At 43.1% G+C, this 23,732-nt stretch overlaps 1 protein-coding gene across 4 annotated transcripts in view; it reads right to left on the bottom strand.

The window, feature by feature from the left end:
- Positions 1-827: 827 nt before the first annotated feature.
- Positions 828-23,732, bottom strand: part of wu:fb13g09 (ATP-binding cassette sub-family C member 5) — a 28,201-nt gene continuing 5,296 nt past the window's right edge. For 2 of the 4 annotated variants that reach the window (XM_035161277.2, XM_035161278.2), the window contains exons 4-29: positions 20,805-20,952; positions 19,607-19,840; positions 19,098-19,271; positions 18,403-18,550; positions 17,104-17,252; positions 16,149-16,256; positions 15,012-15,359; positions 14,830-14,901; positions 14,552-14,676; positions 14,114-14,186; positions 13,771-13,974; positions 13,519-13,644; positions 12,696-12,807; positions 12,387-12,571; positions 11,845-11,991; positions 9,935-10,064; positions 9,370-9,523; positions 6,944-7,072; positions 6,550-6,736; positions 5,126-5,215; positions 4,423-4,615; positions 4,140-4,299; positions 3,614-3,692; positions 3,409-3,522; positions 2,923-3,087; positions 828-2,049 (exon numbers count right to left, since the gene is read on the bottom strand). In XM_035161277.2, the coding sequence (XP_035017168.1) occupies positions 1,957-2,049; positions 2,923-3,087; positions 3,409-3,522; positions 3,614-3,692; positions 4,140-4,299; positions 4,423-4,615; positions 5,126-5,215; positions 6,550-6,736; positions 6,944-7,072; positions 9,370-9,523; positions 9,935-10,064; positions 11,845-11,991; positions 12,387-12,571; positions 12,696-12,807; positions 13,519-13,644; positions 13,771-13,974; positions 14,114-14,186; positions 14,552-14,676; positions 14,830-14,901; positions 15,012-15,359; positions 16,149-16,256; positions 17,104-17,252; positions 18,403-18,550; positions 19,098-19,271; positions 19,607-19,840; positions 20,805-20,952 (3,847 nt within the window). In that variant the 3' untranslated portion in view covers positions 828-1,956. The other 2 variants (XM_035161279.2, XM_047340555.1) reach the window with 2 other exon arrangements.

Genomic DNA, 23,732 nt, shown 5'->3' on the forward strand with positions numbered 1-23,732 from the left:
CTCCACACAAACAAACTGTACATCCACACATTAGGGAGCAGAAGGAGGGACAGTATAGAGGCCAGATTAAGAAGATTAGGTTGTGTAATGTTGTTGCAGCTCATCAGCTGAACCCTGCAAAGAAATGCAACACCTCTGAGTTGTTTACCATGTGATATAATCAGCAAGTAATGACAGTGGTGTATAAATACTGAGTCCAGTTGTTTGTGAACTCAGTTGTTCATTATCACACACACGCACACGCACACAAAAACACACACACGTTCGAATTTACTTTGACTTTCACCGATTTCCTGGAGACTTACTCTAACCTAAGCCATAGTTACTATACTTACCTAACCTTCACAATAACCTTAAAACATGTCTTTACCTTAAAACTTAATGATTCAGGGTATGGGGACCTGCTGTTTGTCCCCAGAAGGAAGACAAGTCCCCATAATGTGAGAGTGTAAACAGATGTAAGTGCCCACAACATGAGTAACTCCTGGACCACACACACACAGGATCTCAGGATCAAACATTACGTACTAAAGTGCATGTGATCATTTTCTCGCGGCAGCCTGAGTTTGGCAAAACACTTCAGCCTACTGAAACATGTGCAGTTTTAACCTTTTAACAAGTTACGCCAATCGAAGATCTAACTGCCCTTTACCCCATGAGCCAGGGAGGGATTTCAGGGTCACGTTGATGCAGAGCTGCTGGACTGTTCTGACAAGTCAATGACACTGATGTTAATCCACCATTTACTGCCTGCGCTGCTTATAAATGTCTTCATATATTTATTTCATACAGTTCACAATTAGAAATATTAGACTACTGAACATCAGTGTATACAAAAAATATCTTTATTGGAAAAAAAAAAATCAAACATATACAAAAAATATATTGCAATCCCGAGTATACAAAGGCAATCTTGAAATTAAACAAATGCAATAGAAAGATATTGCAGAAGTTTACAATCCTCAGCTTTTAACATTTAAAGACACATCCTGATGTTGCGCAGTTTCAGCTTTGTCACAGGAAACCAAACTGTACCATGGCTTGAAACCTAGATTACGACTGCATAACTGACTGTGTTCAACACCATGCTGATAAAAACACAATAAAAAACATTACCAGCAGTGGAAAATGTGCAGATTTCAAAACTCCAGCATTTGGATTTAAAGGAAACTTTAGCTCATTTCAAAACACAGTGCGTGCATTCTGTCTAAAACAAGCTAAACTATAGGCACAAATTGCATCTGCAATACCTTACAGAGATTATTGTATTATAACATTAAACTTAATTCATTACACATATTCAGACAGTGCCTCATAGGAAAGGTTAAAGGGTGATTCTTTTTAAACATAGAGTATTGAATAATCAATACTATCCACTAAAATGTTGCAATAAATCATATAAACAATTCTAGGAAGTATATGATGGTCGATACCATTCTCTCTTTAACAGTAAGTCCGTGCACTGTGAGGTCTTGTTTACAGAAATAAAATGACTGACACTAACTTGCAATCTCACTGATGAGTCGACTTACACCAAAAAGGAAGCACCACATGTTCTCCAACGTGTCCACAAGAAAAAATAAAGTGCTATTATCGAGAGTCTTTGCTCCTTCGCTTGTTTCACTTGCAGAAAAATGATCTTGCCTCAAGGAAATAACTCTGACAAGGCTGCAAAGAACAGGAAGCTTTTACGCTCTTCTTTGCATAGTTACATTGGATGAGTCCTTCAGAAATGTTGTCCCTGGGTCTTTGGTGTGGAAATGAACTGACACTGTTACACGAAGCAGCTATCGCAAATATGTCTCTGTCTTTCTTAACACACCTCTTTCACAACATGGCAGGATAGGGATTATTGTGTGTGTGTGTGTGTGTGTGGTCTTTTTTGTGCAATTCAGGTATTCCACTGAATATTTGATGGTGCTACAGCCCACATCTAAAGTTCAGCTCCTGCATCTTTTATCTGCTTTGGTTTTCCGACGCCTCTATCATGGCTCTGAATCTTGAGTTCTCATCTGCCAGCAAGGCGGCGGGAGAGTCAAACTCCAAAATCTATGAGAGTAGAAAAGGATAAAACAAGATCAGTAGCAGCATAAAAAAAATCAAATGTAAAATCACTCATTTCCATGAACTGTAAAAAAAAAAATCAAGCCATATTGGTCCTACTAAATGCTGTGAAGTACGTTATTTCCTGCAGGCAGCATATGAAAGGAATTTTACTATCTGGAAAATATTGTCCTCAGACAGCCATGTTACGCTTTGATGAATTTAGCAACCGATGCCAACTGATCACTAATAGATACTTTGTCATTCACGCTCTTGATGCGGCTCAAATTATCAAGCTTGTTCTTTAATTCCAGCAATATTGGAAATATCGTATTGTCTTGACAAAACAGATCAGAGATAATATACAATTATATTAAAACTTGAATTAAAAGCTAAGTTTTCACAACTATGGGGTGAACACCATCAGGATACAAGCAACCAACCACCAAAGCTGAAAATGTGCCATTTGATGTAATAATTGAAAATAGTTCAACTCTATTAAGTAGAATTATTAAGGCTTAAGGCTGGCCTCTCTGCAGTGGAGCAGGGTTACGTGTTCACCATGGCAACAAGTGAGGGGGTAAATTCACACCATGAATCTCGTCTTTCCTGACGCACAGATCACGTTTCATTCACACTGATGAAATAAACTAAATAAAAAAGATAACAGAGGGTAAAAGTGGGTTGTGGGGACATTGAGGCTGGTCATCATTGGTGCGCATTTCATGTTCTCTGCTCACATCAAACGTCAGCTTTTACCCAAGTCAAACGTCGCCTGTCTTATCCAATCCATCACCTCAAAAGGGACCAAGTCACACAAAGCAGGGGTGTGTGTGAATTTCGACAAAGTGTGATCCGTCATGTTGCATTTATACACACCTGGCCGTTGTCCAGGACCATGACCCTGCTGCAGCTCATCACTGTGTTGAGACGATGGGCAATGATGAGGGTGGTGCAGCTGCCAAACTCGCAGCGAATGGTCTCCTGGATGAGACGATCTGTCTCCGTGTCGATGGCTGCTGTCGCCTCGTCCAGGATAAGAACCTAGAAACAAAGAGCAGCAGAGGAAAGAATAACAAGTAATGAAGACAAACAATAAACAGCACAACATGTACACAAATAAACACAAAGCCCTGTGTGTAAAATGTAAAATTATGAAATATTACTGATACAAAATTAAGAACGTATCGCCGTTTGGGAGGTGCAGTTATGATGCACACCACCAGGTGTCAGTGTTATTACATGAAGGGACACAGAAACAGAGCGGTCTGCTTTTTTCATTATTATAAAACTGAGGAGAATCTCTTACTTGAGCAGCAGCCGACATATGTAAATAAAAACAAGTGCAGTTTATAACATCTGTACCTTGCTGTTCCTGAGCAGAGCCCTGGCCACACAGAGCAGCTGTCGCTCTCCCACGGAGAAGTTCTCTCCGTTCTCCGTCACCTCCGAGTGGAGGGAGTGAGGCAGCTGACTGACCTGAGGGAGGCCACAGGGATACAGACGTATGAAGACAAATCATTCAAGTAATGATCATTTAGAATAACCAGACAGTGTTTGACAACCTTACCATTTCTTTAGTGTGCGTCTTCTCAAGAGCTTCCCATATCTGAGAATCTGAATATTGATCCCATGGGTCTAAATTGGTCCTATTGGTAAACAGAGCAAAAGTTTGATATTGATTAGGTGGATTCAACATTATGACAAATGCAAGACTGCAAATCGTCTCATCAGAGTTAACCTTTAGATGCATGTTTGTAAAGAGGATCACACACTGAGCATATATATTCTATATTGTTCTTTGTGATGTAAAACAAACATATATCTCATAGCTTAATGAGTGTAGGAAGGGTGCGTTAAACACACACACACACACATCTAAACAAACAGCTGATGCCCATTTGGAACCACATTATTTCCCATCTAAACACTGAGGATTCTCCGTGAGATTAGGTGCATTAACTGTCAAGTACTGTTTGTTTCTTCATTGTCTCTGCTCCGCTCATTAGTCACAAATGTTTTTTTCAAGCCAGAGCGACAACCTGGTTACAATTCTTGTTTAAAAAAAAAAGTAATTATCAGTTGGACTGGATTACCTGACGGTGCCGATGAAGAGCACAGGCTCTTGAGGAATGATGGCCAGCTTGCTCCGCAGGTCATCCAGTCCAATCTGTGCAATATTGATCCCGTCGATGATGATAGAGCCAACTGCCAGCTCCACAAGTCTGAACAGAGCTACGCCCAGAGAGGACTTCCCTGCAAAGGCATACAGAAAAATAAAAATAACAGTGTGAACAAATGTGAGCCCAAGTCCGATAGGAGACACAAACATAAACTGAAAGTGCTGCTGGCTGGGGGAGCAGAGAGCGTCACTCATACCTGATCCTGTGCGACCCACAATCCCGATGGTCTCTTCGGGCAGGATGGTGAAGGACAGGCTCTTAAGCACCAGCGGCAGATCTTGACGATAACGCATGTCCACGTTCTGAAAGGTGATCTTTCCCTGCTGAGGCCAGGAGGGGGCAGGACCGTCGGCCTCAGGACTGTGTCGGGGGGCTTCACTCTCTAGACACTGAGATAAGGGACGGTGATGGTGTCTGGCATTAATCTCTAAATCTCTGCGGAGGTGGATGCCCCCCTGCAACTGATCTGTATGATTTTCTCTCTATGAGCTTTTCTTTGCACAGAGAAGAAAAACAACGTGCAGTTGACAGTCATACCTTTGTGGTTTGATGTGCGTGTGAAACAAGCCCTGTCATGTGTGTCAAGACCTCACGCTGGGTCTCTATCTGTTTTCCTGCTGTGTCACACACCACACATCTACAGTCACACGCTCACACACAACACACACACACACACACACACACACACACACACACACACACACACACACACACACACACACACACACACACACACACACACACACACACACACACACACACACACACCTCACTCTGCTGCAGTGAGCTGGCCTGCGTCTGTCAGTGTAATTCTAGAGGGTGTTCCAGTCTACATGACCTTGGACAATACGCCTGAGTGCCACATAATCCACCCCCACTGTACTAATCAATGCTCTTACCTTTACATAATGATCGATCCTCTCAACTGATGTAAACCGAGCTTCGGTCTCTGTGAGCAGCCTCACTGTGAACTGGAACAAGCCCGTCAGCTGCAGGGGACAGAGAAGCAGAGAGAGTGGGGGGGGGATCAATGATTAACTCATCAGTTCCTGAAAAACACTGGGTTTACATGAGCCGCTCCCCTTTTACAAACAAGCAGTAAAACATAGAAATACTTACAACCTAATATATACAAAATATTTGCTGATATGGCTGCGTCAACATCTAGACAACGGATTTCAAGTCTCATGCCAGGGCTGTCATGACTCTGTCCATTATGACACATGCAATAAAGCACTGAGCTTTTAAAAAAGAATAATAAAAGCAAATACTGGGCAGTTTGAGAATGAGGAAATCAATAGTCCTTTAAGACATGCTGTGCAGATAGTGTTTTGTTTACAGTTTATACAGTAATGTGCTTCCTCCAAAAAGAACAGGAGAGGTTTAATCTGGGTACAAGACCTGTACACCTCTATGTGCCTTTATCTTTTATATATTTAAATTTATTGTGTAGCTTAGTACTTAGTACTTTAAGTTCCTGTCTTTCTCCTTCTCCTCCCCCGATAGCACACGGTTCTTGTTTTGCATAAACATCTTTCCTCCTATCTTTTCTACTTCATATGTTTTTCATGCTCTCAAGCTAATTTCTTGTGTGTTGGAAACCTACTTGGCTATAAATCTGATTCTGATAACATGTTGGTTCTTTAGAGTAAGTAATCAATAATGTGGATAATACAGAAAAATTAACATAATTAGACATTAACCACCATAAACTACTGGTCAACAGTCGGTTCTCTTGCTTACAAATTCAACTTTTCCTTTTTGAGAGTAACAATGTGATTTTAAGAAGTTACATATTCTCGTTTTACGCTGGATTTTCCCTGAAAGGATATCACTCAGGTGCAATGTTGACGCACTTTTGCACATGACTGATAAAAACTCTGCTGTATTCACACCAGCACAAGAGAACCAGTGTAGCTATGATGTTTTGGAGTTTCCAATGTGGGTTGTTTGTGTCCGTATCATGTTGCTAGTCAAGTGAGTGTTTTAGAGTTTGTCTACAGTGAGTCTTTCAGAGTGAATCAGACTTAAAAGTGTTTGGTTAGAACAGGTTAATCTGCAGGAGATTTTGAAGGCTGGTTCACACAGGCACAGAGAAAATAAATTCATAACAAGTTAAAACGAGTTCTCAGCGTCTCCCGAGCCACAAGGTTCATTTCCATTATAAAGGGAACTTTTATGGTGGCTGTTGGAAACAGATGAGGCTTTATTTTGTGACATTTCCTATCCTGTCCTGGGCTTCAATTTCCAATTTTCTTTCAACATTTAGTCTCTGTTGGCGTTTCCATTCATTCCATGTCACTGCATGTGTTTCTCTACGAACCTGCACAGCGTACGATAGGGCCAGGCCTGCGTAGGCTGGAGGTATCTGATTGTGCATGAAGACAATGAGAAGAGCTACAGCAGTGATAAGAGAGATGCTGATGAGGTCCAGGCGGACAGCCAGCCAACGCATGGCGCAGCTGAAGAGGTAGTTGGAGGCCTGGTTTGTGTCCAGTAATTCCTGATATCTGCAAAAAAAAAACCCCAGATAAATCCATTACTGCCGGAGCAAAAGCAAGCAGGACTGTCTCCTCCCCTGGCTGCTGAGGGGACAATTTCTGGTATGAGGGTTGGTATATTTACTAAACAGGGGGTAAACAGAAAAACTACAAGCGGAGATAAGATGAAATTGAAGTTTAATCATCTCCATCTCTGACTCACACCATTATATTCACCTTTGGAGGAAGTCATGTCCTCTTCCATATGCGTGGATGGTGGAGAGTCCCTGCAGACTGCTGGTGATGTGAGAGGTGAATGGCGATTGGCTGATGTTCTCTATGCGCTTCAGCTCGCGAATCAGGACCCTGGAAATGGACAGTGGTATTTGCTTTAGCCGTCTGCAGTAGGAATTAATGCATTCATGTGCAGATGGGCTCCAACGTGTGAACTTTTCAAATTGATGATATTCAACTAGAAACCATCTTGAGGAACATTTTACTCCCAAAATAAGCCACTGTAAGTACAAAAGAGACAGAAATGTTAACTCTTGTATGAAATGTGAAGTGCACGCCTTTGTGCAGCTTCAGAATCAAAGCTTTCTTGTCACATGGATTTCGCAGCCCTCAGCTACTTATGTACTTTGCGGAAAAAAATTTGGGGAGTGAGCACACAGATGACATCTTAATACTGAAACATCACTGAGGAGTGAAGGAATGGAAAATGCATCAGCTCTAGTGAGGCAGTTGTGTGGCAGACAGGTAATGATGACACGGTGTTCAGAAAGGGAATCGCTCCTCAAAGCAACCTGACAAACTTGGCCGTTTCCCACAAGCACTTTCTTGTGCCGCGTCACACACAGACGGCCGCGCACAGCCAGAGAGACACCAGTCGTCCACGAGGAAGTGTGAGCAAGAGGAGGTTTATTGACAAAGGCGGCGCAATCTTTCTTCTTTTAGATGCGCCGATGGAATGGATGGTGCATGTGAATAACAAGTCTCCCATGAATCATTTGGTTTTCTCATAAAAGCCGAGAAGAGAGAGAGGGGGGAAAAAAACATGACACTTCCCTGCTTCAGGGCCGTGATCCAGACAAACATGTTTATGCCATGGGCAGTTTCATTTCAGGATTCGATAACGGCTGCTTTAGAAGTGGAGTAATTTCAACGGGAGATCCAGTTTGATGTAACGTTCATAAACATCCTGCGACGTTGTGACTTTGTGAGATACAGTATTTAATTTGGTTTTAAGAGCACTGCCCAGGGTGATCACAACCTTTTCGGAAACGGCCGGGGATCATCTCTTCCGCTCGGTTTTACGTGAGGTTAACTCTGCGTCAACGTGCTGTGTATCATTAAGTCCAATTGCAGCACGGACCAATCAAGTTTCCTCCGAGAAGATAAACGAAGATATTCTGAAACTAAATTGTTCCCTCACGAGACAAACTGGCATCAGATTTGATGAAAGGAGTCAAGAATTCAAGTTTGTGTGGGGACAAGATATCGTGAGGAGAGGGAGGAGAGGTTGTGTGATGTTGGAGAGCAGGGAGAAATCTCAGGAGTCAACCTAAAGTAGTTTAAACGCTTTTACATTTCCCCTCCAAAATGTAACTTTGCCAGATAAAATACATTTTCAAAAGGGTCATATGATGTGTTATTGTATTATTGCCAATTCTTGATATGATGCAGTGACATCAATCACATAGTCTGTTTCTATTTTGAGGAGTATTCATGCAGCTTGTTTTCATATTCTCAACCAGAACACAGAGAGTCGTGTTCTTCTTTATCTATCAGACACAGGAAATAACAACATCCTGTGGTTATTTCCCAGGATGCCAGCGAGCTGTTATTCCCCTCGGTGGATTCACCTTTATTGCACAATTGCTGCGAAACCGTAAATAATGACAAAAGCAGCGTCATCTGATCATCCGAGGCACTTCCACCACATCTACGCAGAGCAGAAGCTATGAAGAGTGAAATCAATGACCAATAATAGAAGGATTATCACTGCACATCTTTCACTGTCTCCCGTTATTTTCTGAAGTCGCTCTCTGTTAATGGTTACTGATCAGAAAAGCTTTGCATTACCTAATCAATAAATAATGATGATGGTCTTAGTGTGGCACAATAAGCTGTGCTGCCATGTGAACTGTTGATTAGCCATTCAAGTTGTCATATAGCACATGCTCTCATTCCAAAATACCCATGAAAGTCACATTGACAAAACACAGAAAGCACTTTTTAACTATTACTATTTTAAAAACATAAGATGCTGCAAGATTCGAACATTTTCTATCTCTTTATTCAAAAGGTTTACTAGCAATAAATTATTTAAAAAAAAATTATAATAACTCACTGATTTAGGCAAGAATTGCATTTTACAATCTCATTAACACTTCATCCCAAACTAATCAAATTCCCAGAAAATGTTCACGTAATTCTTGTGGTTTATTATTCTCTTTTTCAGCTGTGGATTTACCACAGTTAAGTGTGATCACTCTTATCAAACCTTGTTGCAGCAGCAGGAGAAAGCTCTGATACCTGCACAGTGAGATGCTCAGGGGATCAAACGGTGTGCAGTCAAAGTGAGTTACTAGATTTAAAGGAAGTTATAGATCTAGCAGCTCAAAGCTAGAGCCATGATAAGAGGTGATTGTGAGCCTGACCTGGACACGCGGTTCACGACGCAGAGGAAAACTCCCAGCGGCAGGATGGAGACCAGGAACCAGGGGAAGACGATGCCCACCATCGCCAAGCAAAAACACACCAGTGTCAGGTTCTGCAGCAGCATTTCAGCCTGCATGGTCAGACGGACATCCACTGCGGGGAGGAGGCATATCGTATGTTACACACAGTGTGTGGTTGGATGGATCTATCAATCTCTTATGTGTGAAGAAAACATTCTCGATGCGTCTCTCTCTGTGTCGTGTTCTGTTTATTTCATAAAAGACTGAAAGCGAAGGAGAAAATCTGCGGGTAACACAATGGATTCTTTAAAAAAATATGTTTAGAAACAAAATCAACCATCCAAAAGAGACAGCAACCCACAAATCAACATGTCACGCAAAGGCACCAGTGAGGAGGATAACAAAGGGCCCCTCGCTAGAGAAAATACTTCATGTCGAATCACACTGTGTCTTTACACTACACCTTGTCAACCAGTGTGACTTCACTGACTGAGAGCTCTCTTGGGTGGGGGAAGGTTCACAGTCAAGACAAATCAAGCCTCACCCTCATCCATGTCCCGGGAGAAGCGGGTCAGGATGCGACCCAGAGGTGTTGTATCAAAAAAGTGCATGGGGCTGAGGAGGAGCCGGCGGAACAGCTTGTCGTGGAGCGTGGAGGCAGCCTTCACCGTGCACTGTGAACACAAACAACAGCCGCGATTGAACACCAGACCCGACACGTTTAAACAAACAGAAACATGGGGAAACCATCACAGCTCGGATAAAGAGACAGTTGGAGGGAAATATTCAATGTGCTCAGCTTCAAACATAAAAACACACAGTGGATAAATACAGTGGCATAAACATGCTGCCTGCAGAGTTGCAAATGCTACCTCACCATATGCTAAGCATGTGCACAGTGGTGGGTACTTATTTTTTCTCCGAGCACAAGGCAAGCTGTCAAATCTTCATTTCTAATGAGCTTCTGGGAGGCTGACATAAAGGTCATGACCTAACGTGCAAGAGACATTTCACCAATTGGACAGAAATTACATGTGGCAGCAGAGAACAAATTAATTCTATTAATGGAATATTTAACACTCGCAAAGATCTCATCACAGCTAGGGGTAAAAAAAGATTAGCCGTCTTTGAAAAATTAGCAATTTCAAGTGGCATGCATTAACATGGGGACCTAACCTCTGCAATGCAGTGTCAGGATGGGTTAGTTTGAAAAAGAGGATGCCCACCCGAAGGGGCACTGACACACACACACACACACACACACACACACACACACACACACACACACACACACACACACACACACACACACACACACACACACACACACACACACACACACACACACACACACACACACACACACACACACACTATCTGTCCACCATATTTGTCTCTCGCTCGCTCACAGAGACACACACACACATTAAGCCATTGTAACTCTGTGGACAGATAAATGGATTTGGCCCACAGGCATTTTCAATTACAGCACTGGAACCATGAGCGCACGAATGAATGACAATAAAGACAATAAGGCGAGAGCACGGCTTGATGTAAATATATAAACTTTTCATATTTCTTTCAAAGGGACGGCACTGGGGTACAGTGTGGCTCCACAGCGAGAAGGTTCCTGGTTCGAATCCCAGTTTTGTTCTTTCTGTGTTTGAGTGCGTTTACTCTGGGACCTCCTGCTTTCACCCACAGTCCAAACACATGCAGATTTGTCTGTAGATGTGAATGTGACTTAATTCCTTGGTCTCTGTGACAGCTGTTAGACCTGGTATCTGTACTGGGTGGTCCGATTATAAGGGTTCAGCACTAAGTTCAGGTCTAAACGCGTCCAAATGTGTCCTCAATGCATCCTGAGATCGGATGACTCAGACCACATTCCGTGGTGATCGTGGACACATGTGGCTCCATTCTTTTCGCCCAGTGAACGCAAATGCATCCTGGGCCACATAGCTGACGTCCTCTGACCCGCCACAGTTTAGACGTATTTAAACTTCGATTTGTTTGTAGCCATCAACACAATATCATTGTCATCGCACACATCTGTAAACAGAGACTGGGTAAAAATAAATGCAGTTTGGTCTTTGCAAACACAAATGACGTACGTGATTATTTGCATATGGAGCGGGTGAGTGAGATTCGATGTGGTCACAGGAGACACATTCAGGACGCACTTTAACGTCAGCTGTGAACAGAGGAGCTTAACGCTGTCCAGTTGTGATCTCTCAGGTCTGAACAGGGCCTCTATGTCATTGACGGATGGATGGATGGATGGATGGATGGATGGATGGATGGATGGATGGAGGGATGGAGGGATGGAGGGATGGATCTTCCTTTCAAACACCTCCATCATTTTTCAGTTTATCAGTTCTTGTTATGAGGACAATGAACGTGACAGACAGAGGGAGGTGAAATGAGTTATATACTTGTGGGTGGCTCACTTACCTTCACAAACACCAGCCCTCTCACAGTCTTCAGCAATAAAGCGATTCCCATGGAGACGACGTAAACAGTTGAATAGTACTGAACGTGAGGGTTGAGTCTCATGCTGTTGCTCGCCATCGTCTCATTCACCGAGAGTAATGATGTGTTCTGGGGGCAGATGGAGCAACAAATTACAAAGACTGAGAGAAAAAAAAAAAATCCATTTCTTCCCTCAACGTAGGAATTTTGCCTCTAATGAAATTGAGAGGAGCACACTTTGACATACATGAAAAATCAGTCAGTGCAATGATGTTTGCTATTCCGAGCACATTTCTCAATAGCAGCCAGTGCCTGCTTTGCTGCACATCTGTTTCTTCACTGCTTGTGCTTGTTTTTAATTAAGTTTACCGTGGTGCTGTTACTTTTTTAATCATGCACATTCAGATTAATGCTCACTCATTTACCACAATTCACTGAAGCATCCTCTGCATTTTTCTTTAGGGAACATGCACACCGACGGAAGGTTTATAATATAATAAAGCAGGATCGTCTCTAAAACTCACCCCATTGCCCTGCCTGATCCAGTAGCTCAGCCACCAGTTACTGAAGGCTATGCTGCCTGTGGTGGAGAGGAAGAAGAAGATGTTGATGACGAAGACTACTGGACCGCCTGCTGCTTTGATGTAGGCCCCATAAACGGACCAGGCCACTGCACCGGAGCCCTTCTCTTCTGCTTTCATCAGTTGATCTAAATAAGATGCAGGAAAATGTGAAAGAGACAGAAAGAAAGGAGTTACTTGTAAATCTTTGTCGGAGAGAAAAAAACACCCAGTTAGGATTCATTCTATTTGTGGAGCAGCAGGGTTTCTCACCTCCTCTCTTGCTTTCCACCTTCGGTCTAACCTTGGCAACGTCAGAACCACTGACAGCCTTTTCTGCAACTGTTCTCTGCCGTTTGTTTTTCAAATTCTCTTTCACCAGATCCTAAAAGGCAAAAAGGGAAGAAATACAGTGGTGGCCAGTTAATATGGGGTGCTGGGGTGTCCTTAGTCCAAAAAGCCTGTATAAAAATGTTAAATATGATCTAATTAGATAATAATAGTTAACTTTGATTTACAATGCACCTGGTAGACCGTAAGCACCTGTGAGCATTCGATAGAAAATTGTTTTCAAATTGTATTTGTTTAATTTCTGTCTAAATACATACATAAGAGTTTTGGCAACCACAGGACCTGAGGCGAGCTGATCGGCAAAAGATATGGCAACTTTATGTGGAACTGCGGCAAATCCGGTAATTTCTTTACAAAAACACCATTCCACAAGAAATGAGTTTGTTTGCCCTTCCCCTTCAACACTGTGCCCCCCCTAATACATTTTATCACCAGCCGCCACTGGAAGAAAATGAGTTTTGAAACATGCCACTGCCCCAAATCCCATGAGCCGCAACAACAACACCCTGCAAGTCACTTAAACAGAGATATCGTTGACAGGGTCTTTAGCTGCTCACCAGTAAATCGATGCATGCATAAATAATGAAAGGCCTTGTATGCAATAACATTTCCCTGCAACTGGGCCTGCGTTTTTTGGGGCTTATGAATTATTCAGCCTGTAGTGTTGGATGTTTTTTGTGTTGTGGGGGCAGAGATGCCTTATTCAGAAGAGCTGACCCGGTGCCTCGTGTGCCCTTGGCCTCACCTCCTGCTGCATGCTGCTGAACAGGGTGGCATAGTCACGCTCTTTGGCCATTAGCTGAGCATGGGTGCCGTGCTCGGATATCTGCCCGTCCTTCATCAGGATCACGTCATCACAGTCAGACAGATACTTAAAGAAGAAAAAGAGCTTTAAAACTTTAACCAGTGAATCGTGGCTGCGTTCAGAACAGTGCCGAAGATTTGCACATTTTAAGGAAAGTTTGAACACATTAGAAAGTCACAGACGGTCCCTTACCTGCAGCTGATGCGTCACAAAGAGCACAGTCCTGCCTTTGGCGGAACCTTTGATAGCTTCATAGAAGACATGGGCACCCACACAAGCATCAACAGCACTGAGAGGGTCATCCAGCAGAAGAACAGGGAGCTCACTGTAGAGGGCACGAGCCATGCTCACTCTCTGACGCTGCCCTCCGCTCAGGTTGGCACCTCTCTCTCCGATCTGGAAAGAAAGAAAAACTCTCATAAAACTCTCCTGAGACTCCTGTGTAAGTTCTTTCAGAAAAGGAAAGGTTGCAGAAAAAAGAGCAAATACAAACAGAGTATTTTGCATTAAAAAAAAGACAGATTTCTACAGATACCTCTGTCATGTCTCCGTATGGGAGCTCTGCCAGATCTGGGAGGAGACAGCAGGCTTCCAGGACAGCGTCGTATCTGATAAAGAAAACAATATGTAAGATTGGGGGGTAAATCTGTGCTCCAAGCCGTAATCCAAAATCCACATTTGCTAGTGGTTCCTAACTCAAGGCTGGTAACTAAGGGCGAACAGGCTTTTGCCATCAGGGCCAAAATTCCTTAGCTGACGAGATAAGACTTGCTTGATTAGACTGGTTGTATTGGATATTGCTTTTAATATATTATTTTGTTATGCATCTTATTTTCGATTTGTTCTGTGTTGTTATTCCCATATATTCGGTAAAGCACTCTGTAACCTTGTTGGGATAGTTTCTATAAAAATGAAGTCGTATTCTATTATTATTTTCTTATCTCAGCCTCGATGGCACACTGGTTGATCTTACCTGTGTTGATCATACTCGTTTCCAAACAAGATGTTCTCCTTGAGTGAGTCATTGAGGATCCAGGCTTGTTGGGACACGTAAGCGAAGCCGCCGCTGGCAGCTACATTTCCCTCTAACAGGGTCATCTGCAACACAAAAAACTGCGGGTTGGAAAACTTTCCTTTCCAAATTAAACTTTTTTCGTGCTGCATTGTTTAAGAAGAATACTTGTTCCAGTTTTGAATGTATGTGTCTGTCTGAAGAGGAACCTGAAACTGAGCAATCTTGTTGAATCTCACCTGTCCCAGCAGAGCAGACAGAAGAGAGCTCTTTCCGCTCCCAACACCCCCACAGATCCCTACCAGTGAACCCTAAAAAGGGAAAAACACAGTTGTAATGTTGAAATTATGAAGCAAACAAATGTTCGTCCAACTGTTTATCTACTGTCCTTAATCCGCTTAATGTATGTTTGTGCCGTTACCCTCTTAATGCACAGGTTGATGCGGTGCAGGGTCTTTTGCAGTGGAGGTCGTATGCTCTGAGTGGAGGAGATGGTGCTCTGTGGACTCTCCTGCTCCATGTTTGTGAGCAGACTTTGCGCGTTGGGACCCTCCTTGTTTCCTTTGCTGTCCTCTGTGGAAATGTACAGGCTGAGCTTCTCCCTGCGCAGCACGCTCTTCATGCCTCCCCGCTTCTTCTTCGGAGGAAGTTTGGCAGCAGGAGGACGCGCCTTTTCCCAAGCCAGCGTGGCATCCAGAAATTCTACTGCATTGCTGGGATCCTCCATTTTGGCCAAAATCACCTGTCTGTCATCCATCATGAAGAGCCTCTGTGGCGACAGACACAATGAGTTACATTGTGGAACATTTAGTTTTGACCACACACTGTGACGGACAACTTGTTTGCATCTTGTGTTGCATCTTGCAGAAGCAGACATATTCATGCATCACTAAAAAATGTTTACAAAAACAAGTGTGTGCTTTACCACATGTGAGCCTATGCAATGTCATGAGATACTGGCACTGCTTCTACCACAGCTGTGCCAGAAATAATACCAGTACCTCATCACTTCAGTTACATCTGCTGCTGGGTTCCTCTTTACTTTATTATGCACCGTTTACAAGTAAATACCTCAAACCTTTTGGTACGTCCTCGGCAGAAATGCTTGACTATTGAACCTTGGCTCCTTCTGTGAACCCACCTCTCACTAATGTGTGACTTTTAGCATCTGTTTGGAAATAAAGCATGTTGACAATGTCAGTATGTGGGCGGCTGTGTTTATAACATGAGCACCTTTACATTGGCTCCGAGGAGCGCCCACTGACTTTCTGTATCCACATTCTCTGAGTTTATTTTGGTCTGTTGACCTTTCCACAGTGCGTACTGTAAACATATCATGACGAGTAAGATGGTACTGTGTGCTTTAGCACTGCCTTAGGGTTGTGAAATCCCTTTACTGTGTCAGGGACAAATGAAGTGTGTGAAAAGATAAAAACACCAGTGTCAAGTGTGTGTGTGTGTGTGTGTGTGTGTGTGTGTGTGTGTGTGTGTGTGTGTGTGTGTGTGTGTGTGTGTGTGTGTGTGTGTGTGTGTGTGTGTGTGTGTGTGTGTGTCTCACCTGAAATCTTTTGACTGCCACAGCCCCCTCCGATAGTGCCCTCACTGCCAGCGGTGTGACTTTCAGGGCAAAGGTCATGGAGTTGAAAACTGCGACCACAGTGAATGCCTGGAAAGGGGTGTGGAGAGATAGAGGAAGTTATTATTTATGTCGTCTTTCCTGGGGCAAAATTATCTATGGTCAATAGAGCTCAACAGGGTTGAGCTCTATTGAGTTCCGTAAAGTAAAAGTCCTATTCATTTTCTGAATAGAGATTTCGAGTATCAGCCATAATATTTTAACCATCCAAGGTAGGAACAAATATGCTCCCGTAAAAGCGACAACTTTGTTTGATATCAACCATGTTTTGAGGATAACGACTTTTAATTGCAATGTTAAGGAGAAGTGCTACACTACCCACAATCCTCAGGTGTAGTAGTGACATCTCTGATTGGTTCAGCTCGCTGTTACCATGGAAATGTTTACCATGACCACGAATATCCTATCATGAGCAAACACTATATTAACGAGGATGAATTCAAGAGTAAGTGTGCTGGAAGTCGTTGGAAAGGGCTCATTCACAAAGGTTTATGGGATGCGTAGTTCCTTAATTTTCCAATATTTTATGCTCGGAATCAAATTATGTTCATGATTCATCTGGTAGCTGTTCAGCCAGGTTCAAGGCTTAAAACTCTTTTTATAGGATTTTTCTGAAACGTCAATAGAGAGAATGAATAGGAAATTTACTTCCTGAACCGAAGTGGTGTTCTAAAAGTCATGTTAGTGTAGAAGTACATGAGAGCCTAATTCTCTTCACATAACCTTTTAAACTAGTTTCAAAAATGAAAAGTTATCCAATCAAATCACTGGTTAGTGTTGAGCAGAATATTACATCGAGACAGCCTCAGATAAATACAGGGGAATTAAAAAAAATGGAAGCCGAGATGACAGTGCCTAGAGATCCTGATAAAAATACCTCAGCGGCATTGAGGTCATAGCCTAAAGCCATGTGCAGGGTGAAAGTGCACACACAAGCAATCACCACGACGATGGGAGCGACGCCCACTGTGATGCTCTGGATGATCCCGGCTCTCTCCAGTATCCCCCTCTCCTCAGATCGCACTTCTGTTGGACAGATAAGAAACAGAGAGATGTTGAATAAAGGTGATGGGCAAAGAGAGGGAGAGGGCGGAAAAAAAGTTAAAGAGTTGAGTGAGTCCCAGGGGGCTCTCCAGTGGACTTTCAATCAACAAACACCATAAGCGTCACTAAACAACACACAGCCAGAGGACAGAAATAGATACAAGAGGGAGGACGGGCCCTCACATCCATACATGGTATGAAACTGTCTTCGAAACCTGCTGAACTTTGATAAGTGTCCAAGTCTAATGCCCAAATCCTGCCCCATTCCCTTCCTTCATGTTTGCTTCTCCCAAATGCCACTGCACGTGCTCGCTGCTTTGTTGTTCCAGTTCACTGGGTGCAAACACTGGAACCGAAACAGCATCTTTAATTCAGTGTGTGTGAAATATGAGAGCTCCCTCCTCCTGATGCACGTTATTCCCCACTGGATTCCCTTTGGATGCTAAGTGTGTTTCTGCGTGGATTATAAAGCAAAAAGTCACACGCCCCAGACAAAAACACTGTGATCATCCATTTAACAACACTGTTAATTGGAGGGAATGACATTGTAACTCTTAAGACTCATTGGCCATTAAGTTGAAAGCCAATTAATAATTATTATAATAAGTAATCGCAGGACAGCGGTGGAAATGAGCCCCACCTGGCTAATTTGGAGCATGATTAAAAGCGGAAAATGATCCCTATCCACAACCTACAGCCTCATGAGAAAAGGCCATTGCTAATTCTTGGATGAGAAAAACAGCCTTGATGAGTCATTCAAGTTATCATAAGGACGCAGACAGCTTCGCAAATTAACCTTCACGCCATGGGACTCAAAGCTGTGTTGATTATAGATGATGGAACAGCGAAAGACTTAAAACGAGCGACCTAATGAAAATGGATTTCGGGTCAGGGTTATTTTGCCCGTTCACTTAAAGGATAAGTCTAATTTCAGGTGATAAAGCGAGTGTTTAGTCACTAATTTGCAGCGGTGACAGGTGTTCGAATGAGGCCACCCTTCATTCTGAGTGAATCAGGAATAGAGAGCTGAATAAAAGCACTGAACAGCATGACGTTTGTCTCGAGTCCCAACAGGAAATGAGCAGCATATGAGGATGTCGCTGAGTCATTGTGAAACATGACAGCCACTCACTGTGAACATTCTGCGCAAAGGCATCTTCCCAGCAGTACATCTTGATGAACTTTATACAGCACAGGATCTCGTTCATCAACCTCACGCGCCGGTCAGTCACCGTCACACACTTCTTGCGGAAATACGCCGTCAGCTTGGATGCGAGCATCTGTCCAGACAGGAATTGAGGAAATGATGACAAGAGAAATAAGTGGCAGGGGAGGAAATGAAAGCAGACACAATCACATTAGCTGTGCTGCAGGCCTGTCCGAGGCACCAGAGTGATAAATGCTTCTCGCATCAATACCGGGGTCCCCCGCTGTCAGGCTTCAGCTTAGACTGAGAGTAATTTGAAAACAGCGGCTACAAAATTGACAAGAGATTGATAGCTGCAGAGTTATGATGCTTTTAAAAAGTGCTGGTTGTGTTCTTCAACAGCCTGAATTAACATAAAGATTTTTAAGTGGGGAGCATCTTTTGCTAGTGTAGGAATAGACAATAAAGCAGTCGTTCTAGTTATTTACCTGACAGTCACATGTTTGGAAATTTCTATAACCTAATTGCTTGTCAGATCAGTAAATAGGCACCTTCATAACTTTTGGTAAAACTTTAAGAAATTTCTATAATTTATCGGGTTTAATATATTCTATTTTGTGTAGGCGTTTGTTGTCTCATGCCGTCTGTGTTTTTCATCTTTTATCTCTCTGAAGTCGTACCATGGCTGGATAGAAGAAGATGAAAATCGCTGACCCCACCAGAGCAGTGGGGCCCAGGAAGTATGCGGTGTAGGACAAACCCAGTATTCCCACTATGGGCCCCCCAGCCAGCAGGCAGCCCACTGACACAGCTTCATACAGGCGCTGGCCATCAGCGGAGCAGATGTTGATCAGCTGGGTAGAGAAACAATGAGTCATATTACAAATTACAAAATTCAATGAGCTAAACCTTTTGATACTGAAACCTCACCACTAAGACTAAACCTTTACGAATACAATTGTCCATATTCCCACATTTACTTGTTGGACAATGATTCCTCTTAAGCTGTGTAATGAGTGATCTAAGACGGCCTCCCCTCCCCAGACTGTGGGATTTGTCGAGATCTAAGCAGGAATGGCGTAAGAGCAGAAATTAAATCCATCTCAATCATCTGCATGTGGTGCCCTGCAGTGAGGAATGATTTAGTTAATTGGGAGATGAGTCCCCCCTCCAGGGTTATGCCACCTACCTCGCCAGGACCCACGTCTTTAGTGCTGCGCAGGCGGAGGATTTTGTGGAATGCAAAAGTCAGAGCTGCCCCACGGAGGCGCGCTGCAGTGCGGTAGTTGACAGCCCACATGAGCGCCAGCAACCAGGAGCGGATCAGTTCCATGAGGAAGATCCCGGCGACCAGGGACAGGCCGTACGGCAAGCAGGACTCGAAGCTCTGGGAATACTCCAGCAGAGCTCGAACCAGGAGAGCCTACAAACGAAAGGCAAGAGAGGGTATCAACGGGAGAAGAAGGTTCAAGAAACCAGACAGAAATAGTTGAAAGGACACAAATGGGCAGGAAAATAATAGATTCAGATCAGGAACATGGAAGAGATAAAGTGGAACAAGACAAGGACATAAATTACAGGGAGATGAAAAAGAGAGGGTACGTTTGAGGAAATGCCATAGACGAAGATAAGATAAGCAGGGCAAGGACCAGATGAATGAGAGGAAACGCATGAGAAGGAGAGGATGAAAGAAAATATTTTAAATCAATTAATCAGAGATCATTTGGGTAAGAAAGGCATAAAAGAAGTGGAAAGAACGGTTACACAGACGGGCTATGTTTTAAGGCCTGATTGAGATGACATGAAAAGAACAGTCACATTTTGTGATTATTCAAACATGTATGAAAAAACTGCAGAGATAATATATACAATAATGCTTTGTTAGCAAATTTAAAAGAAAAATCTGGCAAGAATGTGAGACAAACGCGTCATTGTGCAAGAGTTAAATCCAGTTAATGCTATTAGTTGTGGGAAGTGGCAGGCACATAGTGTACACATGCCCTGACACCAAAATAAACAGCTTAGAGCTTTTGGAACAATGGCGACAACTAAGAAGTAACATGAGGATTACTTAGAACTTGTGATATGAGATGTTTAAAAACACTACATCTAGTATTTATTGATGTTCATCTATTTTTTTTGGGAGGGGGGGGACAGACTACAATAACCAGCTGATCTATGGGATTAATACGGGTTTCACTATCTAAGGCTTTGTAATCTCCCAGTATGTTTTCATTTCAATTTCCAGACCAGCGTGAAACGGGATAAAGCGATTTTCACAAAATACACCCGGACGTGGGGACTCCCAAGCCAGTGACAGTGCTTGAGAGGCATATTAGCCAAATCAGCTGAATATAAAAGCAAAGGAGGATTTGCATGGTACTCACGGGCCCGACGAAGCCGGCCACCATTGTGATGAGGAGGGAAAAGATGGCCACCAGCATGCGCGTTTGGCAGAACCTCCAGAAGACTCTTGTCAGGGACGCCCCCTCTCGCCCTCGTCTCTTCAGCTCGTCGTGCCACAAATACTCGAGCCTGGAGCCAGAGCCAACACACAAGAATGATGATAGTCAAACTAATTTCCTCACTTTTTGTTTAAACAAGAATATGATGCAAAACGCTGTAATCGTACCAAACAACTATGTAAAAGTTGACATCTTTGAAGGGCGAAATTATCATAAGTGAAAAGAAGACTTAATGATTTGTTAGTTTTCCTTAAATGAAGTTGATTAAAAACTGTCGAGTTACACTTCCAATTAAATCAGATTTCCCCCGAAAGCATAGTAGGGGATAAAAACAGGCAATCACTGCAGTTGAAAAGTACAAAAAAAGAAAATTAAGGCGGCGATGCTGATAATAATGCAAAGGTGACCTACAATAGACAATCATGTATGATGTATGACTTAATTAAATTGAGACAATGTACTTCTATCAAACATTTTAAAGATGGGTTAATGTACTTTCATTGCTGTATAATGCCCCTTGAAGAGGGTAAAATATCTTGTTGGCCGAATGCATCATGGATAATGACTCCATAAAGCAGCGGCAGAGCAGCTGCAGAAAGTAATTTACGCCCTAATGGCTTTATTAAAAAAACGTATCAGAGATAGACAGAACATTAAACCAGGCAGACTTTCACACAGCCTGATAATTACGACTTCAACTCAAATGGTGTTGAATCTAAGCAATTGCAATTATTTGCAGGGCCGATAGCTGCGTGAGGAAGCACAGCTGGAAATGAGATGTCTGCGCGAGTAAAATATCGCGTGGAGCTAAATCCTGTCAGTGCGCCGAGAACAGGGAAAAAGAAAATTTTCCAATAAAGTTTAACGTGAGTGTTGGTGAATATGACTACACTGTAAGTCCAGAGGTGTGTATTTACAGTATAACTGGGTTACAGCATTAGGAACGATGAATGTGATGATGACAGTGTGCCGCGTCACTGCAGCTACAGCTTCAGGTGACATATAATGATGCATTCGGAAATTTGCTCAAACTTCCAAGATGGACGAATGTGAGCCACATGTTACCTTTCACCCTCTGCTGAGGAATTTTATGAATAACTTTATGTTTCCAAAACGTGATCATAAGGGCTTTAACCAAGACAACACTAAGGTTCTCATTTTGATTTTAGAAAAACTGGAACAAAGGTCTATATGTCTTTTTAATAACTGTGTATTAATAAAGTGTGATGATTCTACTCTGTGTTTGTGCTGTATTTTGTGATTTGGACCTACGAGTCTGAAAATAAAGCTCGACTATACAGCGATTCCAAAAGGGAGGAAAAGACAACATGTGTGATTAAGTATCAAAAAAATCCAATAAAAAATAAAAATAACCTCAAGTATGTGTGTCGTCATGTACGTAAATGTAAATGAGAGCAGCAGGGCACCAGTGTGGGATCCAAAAGGAGGAGTGATCTGCTTTTAAACAGGACTGTAATGTTCCTAACAGTAATCGTCTCTGTTTGCCAGATGGCAAGCGAAGCTGATGTTTCCAGAGTGCGTCGGCCAGGACATCGTATTCGAGGTTCGCACCTCACTGAGCACCAACAAGTGTCAACTCTCCCAGGGAGCTTTTTCTCATCTCTCCCTCTCTCTCTCTCTCTCTCTCACTCTCACTCTCTCAGTCGCCATCCTTGCGTTGCATCGAGGTTGTATAACTGTTCTTGCTATGTAAACACACAACCAAGCCCTCCCATCTTCTGCATACCGTCCCTCAGTCATGCCAGGGTAACAGCTCTGTGCTCCTTCCCTTCTACGTGCTATTATACACATTGACACACACACACACACACACACAAAGAAGCAGCAACACTAAACCCAGAGGCCCTGAGCCAGAGCCGTTTAACAGAGCAAGTCATTTACAGCCCACGCACTTGTCACCAGTTACAAGAGGGAACTTCCTCAAACAGTCACCCTCCTCTATAATGCCGAGTCATGGCACCGTGACTTGACAGCATGTGAGTAATGGGAGAGGCGTTGGTTTTCTCTTCAGCGAGCAGCTCAAAAATAAATGGCCCCTAATAGACTTATTGTAAGTCTGCATTGTTCGTTCACGGAGTCAGCACGTGACCACGATGCATTCGCGGTGCTGCTGCTGATCGGCAGCCGAACACAAACTGATATCTCATGATCTGCTGCAGGGCTCCCGTCAGTGAGAGCTAATGAAGGTGACAGGGAGACACGGTGCAGCGCAGGTAGAGGAGCTAATGACATAACAAGCAAAAGTCAGGCACTAACTCTCACTGTAATCTCTAATCCCTGCTTTTCTTAGCCGCCTTCCTTCCAGGCACAGTGTTCCCGAGATTTGGGTAGAAAAGACTGAACGTTCATTAGTCAAATCCTGGCGACCTACGGTACATGCATACAAAATCCAAGATCGCTGTTTACATGGCTTGCACTGCAAATTCTCACACTTAGAATACTGTGAATGTGACCTTGGCCTTGCATCTGTTTTTCTGCCACTGTCTGCCGGGTGTGTGTGAGAGCGACCGGGTTTATCACCACATTTATCTTGTTCACATAAAGCGCGGCGAAAGGGAAGACGGTATCTCAATATTTGTTTAAAAAAGGAAAACAATCTCAGGGTCAACGTGCAACTCAAAGCCCCGACAGTGTGAGAGTGGAGGGACGTGGGACAGATCTGTTCACCTGAGTGGATCTGAATACAACCCGCTCCGCTGGGTACTGGAAACAGAAAACATGACTTGTTCATCTAAATGGATCACACTCCGTATCACACTGTGATGCTCTTCTACAAAGGCGGATTGACCAACCCAGATAAAACAGACAATTGCACAAGAGCCCAAGACG

The sequence above is a fragment of the Hippoglossus stenolepis genome, chromosome 7 (assembly GCF_022539355.2).
Source record: "Hippoglossus stenolepis isolate QCI-W04-F060 chromosome 7, HSTE1.2, whole genome shotgun sequence".
In the NCBI taxonomy this organism is placed as follows: Eukaryota; Metazoa; Chordata; class Actinopteri; order Pleuronectiformes; family Pleuronectidae; genus Hippoglossus; species Hippoglossus stenolepis.